At 39.6% G+C, this 10523-nt stretch overlaps 1 protein-coding gene across 4 annotated transcripts in view; it reads right to left on the bottom strand.

Moving 5' to 3' along the window:
• itpr2 (inositol 1,4,5-trisphosphate receptor, type 2) overlaps positions 1-10523 on the bottom strand; it is a 1448083-nt gene that overhangs the window by 1238327 nt on the left and 199233 nt on the right. For all 4 annotated transcript variants that reach the window (XR_007935422.1, XM_051929951.1, XM_051929945.1 and 1 more), the window contains one exon: positions 6111-6210. Coding sequence is in view for 3 of the 4 variants with exons in the window: in XM_051929951.1 (XP_051785911.1) it covers positions 6111-6210 (100 nt within the window). In the remaining variant the exon portion in view is untranslated. The remainder of the gene's footprint in view (positions 1-6110; positions 6211-10523) is intronic.

Raw genomic sequence — 10523 nt, 5'->3', positions numbered from 1 at the left:
TAAGTTATATAGCACATTAAATGCTTTGTGTTAAGTGTTCCCCGAGCTTCTTAAACTGACTTCCTCTTGCACTAAGAGGAGGCGCCAGCAGCGATCGCCGCACAGAATACATTCACTTCATGATATTCCTGCTCTCTGAACATTTAGAATGCTAAGATAAATACTTGATATAATTTTCATGGTGAAATGCATTAAAGCATGTATTAATCCATGTGGGGGAACGGCGGCGTGGAGGTTGCACTGCTGTCTCGCAGCAAGGGTGTCTCGGGTGTACCCTGCCTTGCATTTGCATGTTTTTCTGGTGGGTTTACTCGGCATGCTTCAGTTTCCTTTCAAAGTCATGTAGGATGTGGGGTTTTGTTATGCTATATTGACCCTGCTAGTGTATGTTTTGCTCGTATTCACCCTGCAATGTGCTGGCGACTCGTTCAGGGATGGGCGCAACCCTGAATGGATGGCATAGTTAAACATGTATAACGAAGATATTTGTAAAGTTCTGAACACTCTGTGGGCTAAGTTTATAACTAGTTTTAATTTCACAAAGACTTTATCGTGTGGCGATTGGTTATGTGGAGAAAGAAAAAGGGAGGATAGGAATTGGGGTTTTGGTACGTCAGACAGACAGCACGCGTGCAATAAACAAAGCCAACTCAGAAGAACATCCATTGAATTCTGTGTTTGTGTCTCCGACCACCAGATCACAAACCCAACATTTACACAATATTTCAGTTAAACCTGTGTGATACCCATTCATACATCCAGTTTTTTGGAGCCTCGTCACACCTGCCATAAAGTTCTCTACACTGAACATACACCTGGGGACCCCTTAATGCAAGGGAGCAGCACTACCGCCTCACTACCGTGTATGTTTAATAACTGCTTTAATGCATTTCATCATGAAAATGATATCAAGTATTTATCTTAGCATTCTAAATTTTCAGAGAGCAGGAATATCATGAAGTGAATGGATTCTGTGCGGTGATCGCTGTCTCCTCTTAGTGCAGAGGAAGTCAGTTTAAGAAGCGTAGTGATTAACAACTGGGTCGGGGAACACTTAACACAAAGCATTTAATGTGCTGCATTAACTTATGAAAGGATTTGAGAAAATCTAGTAAATGAAACAATGATTTTAGGATGAAGTTTAGTTTACGACATTCTACTTTAATTATAAAGTAAACTATGAGAATAAAGTGGAAATGTCGACTTTAACCTTGATATAAACGGCAAGAATAAAGTGGAAATGTCGACTTTATTCTCGACATATAGTTTGTTTTTTTCTTCCCTGTGTTCGTATTTTTTTTTCTTCACCATGGCCCTAATACGATTCCGTAGGGCTATACCACAAATAGCATTATAAATTCAAGTTGCAGTTTTATTATTTATGCATATAGCTTAGCTTGAAGCAAGGTCCATATTAATGCAGTTTGCCTAAATGATGGTTCAGTTGGTAAAGATGTCATCACTTGTTTTATTTTATTTTAATTTGGTGAATACTGTGTAAAGCACCTGGGCTTGAAGCCTTGAAGTAATAGTGCAACTATCAGTAATAATACTATTTATTTTATTGTTATTATTTATTAGTTTAAAAATTATGCAGTTTAATGATGGTAAAGTTGTTTAAAAAGTCACTTTAACGTGTCAGTGGACAGAGATTGTTAACATTAACAGAAAGTGTAGTTGTTTTACAAAAAATATTTATTTAATCCTTTTCTAAGACATGTTCAATGCAATACAACTTTTGACAAGCACTTCTGGATATTTTACTAAGTCTAAATGCCTCTTTGGATGGTTGAAAATATGTTGTCAAAATTATAGCTTAAGTTGTTCGCAAACTTTGTTCAATAAAAAGGCTCTATATTTTGACTGCATCTGTCATGCAGTGTGATTCCTTCTTTTCATTAGTGCCACCCCCTTGAAAACTATCACTTTATGGGGCCATTCAAACCTGTATTAATACTTGTGTGCACATTAAAATGTTATTTTTGTACAATGTACAATGCTCTTGACAGTGGAATAGGTTATTCTTAGTCAGTAATTGCAGTGGAAAATGTGGTTAACATCCACTCATGCATGGGAAAAAACCGGGATAATTTGGAAAAATACCGTGAAATAGAATTTTGGTCATACCACCCACCCCTAATTGGTAGGAAAGCATGACAGAAGTTGGAAATATTGCAATGACTTCCGTCGGCTTAACCAGGTCTTCTGATTCAACGCTTACCAATGCCGTGCATTGTCCGACCTCCTTGAATGGCTAGGACATGCTAAATTCCAGAGCACCTTCAATATGACAAGGGGATACTGGCATTTTCCCTTAACGGATTCTGTAACGGAGAAAACAGCATTTAGCACCCCTAGCAGACATTGGCAGTATCGTGTCCTTCCATTTGGGTTGCACGAGACCCCCACAACCTTTCAGTGTCTGGTGGACAAAGTGCTCTGGCCCCATAACTCATACAGTGCTGCCTAACTGGGTGATGTTATTATCTATTCCAGCACGGGGAAGGAACACGTACAGCAGGTGCAAGCAGTATTGAAGACCCCGAGTGAAGCCAACCCAAAGAAATGTTTCTTCGGGTTAACAGAGGGCAAATATTTAGGCTACCTAGTGGGCCGGGGTACTGTATGTCCACAGTGTTCAAAAGTTGATGCCATATTGAAATAGCCCCATCCAAGGACAAAGCGGCAAGTCCAAGCCTTTCTCGGAATAGCAGGCTACTATCACCGGTTTGCGCCCTGTTTTTCTGAGAGAGCGGCGCTCTTGACGAACCTCACAAAGAAGAGGTGCCCAAATCATGTGGTATGGGACGCTAAATCAGAAACTGCACTTAGTGACTTGAAACGGGCCCTTATGTCAACTCCAGTATTGAAAACCCTATTACTTTTCTTTACCTTTTATCCTCCAGACGGACACAGGTCTTGGTGCCGTGTTGAGCCAAAGCGTTGAAGGAGTTGAACACCCAGTCGTGAACCTCAGTCGGAACATGTTGGATCGCGAAACCAGGTACATGGCAGTGGAACGAGAAGCCCTGGCGGTTAAATGGGTGCTCATCCAGCTGAGGTACTACCTCTTAGGCCGTGAGTTCACCCTGGTGGCAGACCATGCGCCACTGCAGTGGATGGCCATGCACAAGAAGTCGAACTCACAGGTCACGAGGTGGTTCTTGGACCTCCAGCCATACAAGTTTTCGGTTCTTTACTGCCGGGGTAACCTACAGCCCAATGCCGATGCCCTTTCAATGTGTCACGACCTCTCGGCCAGGTACGCCCGACCCAATGGGTCTGGGCTGAGGGGTGGGGGCATATCACACACATGCGCTTAGGAGTCAACCAAAGGAGCCAAGAAATGGCAATTCCATGCCAGGCCAGGCTGTGTGGGGTGCACTAAACCTCGCTCTTTTCCCTCCGCAGACCAAACACAAGAAATCCTTCCTGTCCCGGCCCCAAGGATGTCACTTCCTGTGAACCATCAATAAAAAAAACCTCATCCTCCATACTTAAACAGTTCTGTTTTGGACTCTAACCTGTACACATTGTAAGCTACTTTAAAGCCTTTTGCAGCCAGGGAAACTATATGGGTGGCTGCCCCAAACCTGTGTTGTGTGTCCGGCTGTTTCTTTCACAATACACATACATACAAATTCCATGTCAAATTCCCCATTAGAAATACAGTAATCCCTCCTTGGGTCACAGATTTGCACAGAAACACAGGAGGTTGTAGAGAGACAGGAACTTTATTCAAACACTGCAAACAAACATTTGTCTCTTTTTCAAAAGTTTAAACTGTGCTCCATAACAAGACAGAGATGACAGTTCCGTCTCACAATTAAAAGAATGCAAACATATCTTCCTCTTCAAAGGAGTGCGCGTCAGGAGCAGAGAATGTCAGAGAGAGAGAGAAAAAAGCAAACAATCAAAAATCAATAGGGCTGTTTGGCTTTTAAGTATGCGAAGCACCGCCGTATAAAGCAGCTGCAAGGAAGACAGCAATGTGAAGGTAGTCTTTCAGCATTTTTTAGAGGTGCGTCCGTATCCTCTAGGCCAGTGTGCGAACAGCCCCTCTGCTCACACCCCCTCCGTCAGGAGCAGAGAATGTCAGAGAGAGTGAGAGAGACAGAGGAAAACAAACAATCAAAAATCAATACGTGCTGTTCCAGCTTTGAAGTATGCGAAGCACCGTGCAGGAAGCATGTTGCTTGACAAAGCCGGAAGGGAGCAATGTGAAGATAATCTTTCAGCATTTTTAGACAAGCGTCCGTATCCTCTAGGGGTGCAAACAGCCCCCCTGCTCACACCCCCTCCGTCAGGAGCAGAGAATGTCAGAGCAAGAAAGAGAGAGAGAAAAGCAAACAATCAAAAATCAATACGTGCTGTTTGATCTTGTAAGTATGCGAAGCACCGTGCAGGAAGCATATCGCTTGACAAAGCAGCCACATGTAAGCCCAGCAAGGATGGCAGCAATGTGAAGGTAATCTTTCAGCGTTTTTGGAGGAGCGGCCGTATCCTCTAGGGGTGCGAACAGCCCCGTGCTCACAATATATTTCAGGAGTTTTATTTAATACGCGCTCTGGTTGGGTAGCTTCTCAGCCATCTGCCAATAGCGTCCCTTGTATGAAATCAACTGGGCAAACCAACTGAGGAAGCATGTACCAGAAATTAAAAGACCCATTGTCCGCAGAAATCCGCGAACCAGCAAAAAATCCGCGATATATATTTAAATATGCTTACATATAAAATCTGCAATAGAGTGAAGCCGCGAAAGTCGAAGCGCGATATAGCGAGGGATTACTGTATATTTACTGAGAAAATATATTTCTAATGGGGCTATTGATATGAAATTTTCACCAGATGTCGGTAAGAACCCAAGTAATCCACACAAAGACATCAAAACAGATATGTCCATAAATTAAGTTTTGGATAATAAAGTGGCTCCAAAGATGCTCACTAGAACATTCAGAAGTATAGAAATACATCTGAAACCAATGCCATCAATAAGGTTGTGAAGGTCTTGAAAGAGCTTTCTAAATACTAATTTATGGACTTATTGTTTTGATTTCTCTGTATGTGTGGATTACTTGGGTTGTTTTATTATATATATATATATATATATATATATATATATATTTTTTTTTTTTCATTCATTCATTAATTACATTTATATAGCGCTTTTCTCAGTATATATATTTTTTTTATTATTTTTTTTTGATAGACAGCCAGCAGCTTATCCCGGCCGACACATCCAGGCCGCTAGATGGAGTCCTCCCTGCAGCATAGCGGTATCCCGGATTCCTGCAGGGCATCATGGGAGATGGAGTTTGGATTCACAACCCTGCTGGGGACCATGGGTGCCACAGTGTGACGCTGCAGGGAGACGCAGGGATTTTTATTTTCAATATAGCCCGGAAGTACTCCCAAGTCACAGGGACGGAAGAACAGAAGTACTTCCGGGCTGAAGAAAAATATAAGTCTTCATCTGACCCGGAAGTGCTATTGAATCACATGGACTGAGGGACAGGAGCACTTCCGGGTCAAGGACTATATAAAGGACTATGCGAGACCCAGCAAGCTGAGCCGGAGTTGGGAGGTGGTGTGACGGAGCTGCTGGGAGAGGAGGATTGATTTATTGTATTGTGATTATTGATTTGTTTATTGGGGGTGACTGTGGTGTCTACTGTGGCACAATATCGAAAAGAAGAAATTAAAATTATTTCTAGCGCTTTTACTTGGTGTCTTGGACGTTTTTCTGCGTGGTTTGAGGAGCGACAGCGCCCTGTAGTGTCACAATATATATTATATATATATATATATATATATATAATATACACACACACACACTATTAGTGATGTTTAAGCTTAACTATCTGAATTAAACAAGCCAACAGTTCAGAGATACAAAACAAACTTGTCATTAATGTCAATGGAAGCTGTGAGGAGATAAGAACACTGTGCTTCAAGACTGACTTTTCTTTGTTTTTTTAATATTGTAATTTTTTGTTTATTGTTAGTGACACCTTCCATATTAAATTTATGCATATTTTTAAATCATATGAAACAATGTTGTTTCATCAATTAAATGAGTAACACTAAACAAGATATACAGAATATTTTACCTTAAGCATAACTGGTCTCTCCTCTTCTGTGTCAATTGGGATGTTTGTACTGGTTATCCATGTGTTGGTACAAAGATGTCTTAGTCTAACAAAAGAATTCCTGTTACAAAAATATGAATTCAAAATTGTTATTATGCTTTCAAAATACAGGGCATTCAGAAAATTTTAAGACCCCTTCACATTTTTTAAATTTTGATAAAGTGTTATTCTAAAATTGTTTATTTTTCCCCCCTTATTAAGCAATGCTCAATACCCTAGAATAACAAGGCAAATAACAGGGTTTTAGAAATTTTTGCAGATTTATTAAAATTAAAAACTAAAATATCACTTTCCCCTAAGTATTCAGAATTTTTTTTTTTTTTTAGAACTTTGTTGAAGAGCACCTTAGGCATCAGTCACAGTCTAGAATCTTCTTAGGTATGATGTGACACCTAGATTGAGGAAATTTCTGCCACTCTTATCTGCTGATCCTTTCCAGTTCTGCCAGTTTGAACCTGCTATTTTCAGGTCTCTCCAGGGACATTCGTTTGGGTTCAAGTCCAGGCTCTGGGTGATCACTCAAGGACATATACAGAGTGGTCCCTAAGCAGCTTTGTGCTTAAGATCACTGGCTTGTTAGAAGGAGAATCTGAGGTCCAGAGTACACAGGACCAGGTTTTCTGTAAGGATAGCTCTATACATTGTTCCATTCAGCTTTTCCTTGACCCAGACTAATCTCCCAGTCTCATGCACTGAAAACCCCCCCCCATCATTTTCACTGCAGGAATGTTATTGTACATATGATGGATAGTCCCTAGTTTGCCCAAATATGACACTCAGAGAATCCTTTAGGTACCTTTTTACAAATTCCAAATGTGTTTTCATGTGTTTTTACCAAGGACAGGCTTCCATCTGCCCTCGTTGCAATAAAGTCCAGATCTATGTAATGTTGAAGTGATGGCTGTCTTTCTAGAAGTTTCTCCTATCTCTACATTTGATAAAAGGTAACCAAGATCCTTCCTCCCGCAATTTATAGTGATTGTTCCAACTTTCTGCAATTTAAGAATTATGGAAACCAATGTGCTCTTGAAAACACTCAGTTCTAGAGAATGTTTCTTTCTTGCCTTCCATAGATCTGTTCCTCAACAAAAATCTGAAGTGCTTTCAGTGAGCTATTATTATCATTATATAATTAAAACATGCATTTGATTTGAGTCTTAACAGTCTGTGCAAACTTATGGTACTTGAAACAGTTAGCACTGATGAGATAAAGCAGACACACAAACGAGGTGAATCATTTTGTTGTTGGTATCTTTTTGAGCAAATATACACCACTTGAATAACATCAAATGTGCTCTGTCTCTCTCGCTCTCTCTTGCACATGCATACACGCAGATCCATGCAAGAAAACTGGCTGGTGATGAGTTCGGCTGGCTGAAAGGGGGCTGGGTGAGTGCAGGCTGCGTGCCGCAAATTGACACATTTGCAAATCAAAAGTGCCTACCAGCAGGCAATTGGCGCAGTAATAAAGAGCTAAGAGATTCCCTGCGTATGTTAGGAAAATAAGGATGGTTAGGGACAACAAAAAATTTCATAGGCTTTAGGGATTCTAGTTTTAAACTGCGTTATTCTTAAGAAGAAAATACTCTAAGACACTAAGTTTATGCAGCAGAATTCATTTCAATTAAACAGAGAATCATACTTGAACAAACAGGTAAACATTAAGAGGATATGCATTTAGGAGTAAAACCAAGGAAAACTTCATTCATACAAAGTGGATAAAATATCTAGTCATATACATTTCTTGTAGCTTTTATAAAGCATCTAAATGAGATACTGGAATGATCAAATGGAAAAGATCATATGGTTTCCTTTTACTTGTCAAACTTCTCACATTTTTATGTACATTTCACATTTAATTGAGCAGATGCAGTAAAGTCAAAATAAGGACTTTAATGAAACTGTGACAGACTTTTAAATAAAGAGTAAAATTAGAAGCCAAACTCATGTTTCAAAGTATATTGCCTACCATGAAGGATAAGTATATTAGAAAATTTAGAGGCATTATGAAATTTAATGGAACTCCTCAGTGGATGAACAAATATTTACTATTGCACTTAACTGCATTGTTTATTTCAAAAAACATTTCTTAAAGCACTGTCACATCCAGTTTATTGCTATGAAGAAAATCAAAACATGCAGAGTGAAAAATTTACAAACTGAAACGATGAACTTTCTGTTAGACAACTGTGAGATCAGCTGATGTTCCACTGGAAAGAAGGATCAATAGGAAATACAGTTTAAAAAAAGCACTACCTGGAAAATGATGAAAATTATCCCTACAGGATAATATCCCATTCATGAAACACAACACACAAAGAAAAAAATTCCACAAACCTCAAATAGACCAACCTCTCCCCACTATACTACAAAACCCTCAAAGTAGCTCTATTCAGCTCTTCCTCCTACCACTCAACTCAAAACAGACCAAAAGCAAACAGCAATCAATACATACATTAAACTGAATTACACATTTAATCTAGAAGATAAAAAGGGATCACAGAGATGGTGAATTGTTCACTTGGCAGTTCCAGTATACTGCTGTAAACATTATTAACCACGCCCTAACCATTAGCAATTTAAAACAACCGAATAACCCTTGGGAAGTTATATAACTTTATCCTATATAATAACACCATAAACAGTATCACAAACAGGTCCCAAAAAAGTCCAAAAGTAAAACTGACAAAATTCAGTGGAAGCATTTCAAAAGAAGCAAAGTCATCCACTACCTCCATTGCTTTCTTAGATGATTCAAATGTATACTGAGTACAGCCATTCAAGAAAACAGTATAGTAGCCTTATGTTTTGATGGATTAAAAGATTTTCTTCTTTGTGTAGTGAGCATACTGAAGCTGGGAAAAAAAAAAACCTTGCTCACTCATGAGTTACTTTAGAACTACCTCCTAACGACTGTGTAGCGGAGGAACCAGAGAATAAAAAAGTGTGGTTGTATCTCGAAGGTTCTTGAAAAATACACCCACGTGGTCACAACACTTCCAGCTCATAAGATACCCAGGTATCAAACCCTTTTTTTTTTTTTTTTTTTTTTTTTAAATGGGTTTAAAAGGGTTTTGCAAGAACTGGTACTTTTGTAAACCTCCAGCAAACCTATAACTGTTAAGATAGTATCTTCAACTTTTATTTTTCATATCATTCACCTTTAATTTCAAGGCTAAAACCTCTTAAGTAACATATCCTCTATCACAGTGCACAGTGGAGGTTTTTAAAATTGTACGTTTATTGGGCTTGTTGGCCTATTTACACATTAAATTACACATATTAAATTCACCTTGGTTTTAGGTTCAGTGAACCAGTTTTGCATTGTGTATTTTACCTCTGATATTCTACACAATAAAATTCTTCAACTCTGCATATCAGCTTTGTTAATAGAGTTGCTCCCCTTTATGTATCAGGATGAGTTGTTCAGTGTGTTGAAAGCTTCAGAATGTACATGGTAAAAACTAAGTAACCATATACAGTAATCCTTCGCTATATCACGCTTCGCCTTTCGCGACTTCACTCCATCGCGGATTTTATATGTAAGCATATTTAAATATATATCGCGGATTTTTCGCTGCTTCGCGGGTTTCTGCGGACAATGGGTCTTTTAATTTCTGGTTCATGCTTCCTCAGTTGGTTTGCCCAGTTGATTTCATACAAGGGACGCTATTGGCAGATGGCTGAGAAGCTACCCAGCTTACTTTTCTCTTTCTCTTGCGCTGACTTTCTCTGATCCTGACGTAGGGGGATTGAGCAGGGGGGCTGTTCGCACACCTAGACGATACGGACGCTCGTCTAAAAATGCTGAAAGATTATCTTCACGTTGCTATCTTTTGTGCAGCTGCTTCCTGAAACGACATGCTGCAATGTTCTTCGCAAACTTAAAAGCTCGAAGGGCACGTATTGATTTTTGCTTGCTTGTTTTTCTCTGTCTCTCTCTCTCTTTCTGTGCTCTTGAGGGAGGGGGTGTGAGCTGCCGCCTTCAACAGCTTTGTGCCGCGGTGCTTCGCATACTTAAAAGCCAAACAGCCCTATTGATTTTCCTCTGCCTTTATGACAGTCTCTGCTCCTGACTCCTTTGAAGAGGAAGATATGTTTGCATTCTTTTAATTGTGAGACGGAACTGTCATCTCTGTCTTGTCATGGAGCACAGTTTAAACTTTTGAAAAAAGAGACAAATGTTTGTTTGCAGTGTTTGAATAACGTTCCTGTCTCTCTACAACCTCCTGTGTTTCTGCGCAAATCTGTGACCCAAGCATGACAATATAAAAATAACCATATAAACATATGGTTTCTACTTCGCGGATTTTCTTATTTCGCGGGTGGCTCTGGAACGCAACCCCCGCGATGGAGGAGGGATTACTGTATAAT

The sequence above is a fragment of the Erpetoichthys calabaricus genome, chromosome 1 (genome assembly GCF_900747795.2).
Source record: "Erpetoichthys calabaricus chromosome 1, fErpCal1.3, whole genome shotgun sequence".
Lineage (NCBI taxonomy): Eukaryota > Metazoa > Chordata > Cladistia > Polypteriformes > Polypteridae > Erpetoichthys > Erpetoichthys calabaricus.
This window is presented reverse-complemented; position numbering and strand designations above follow the sequence as displayed.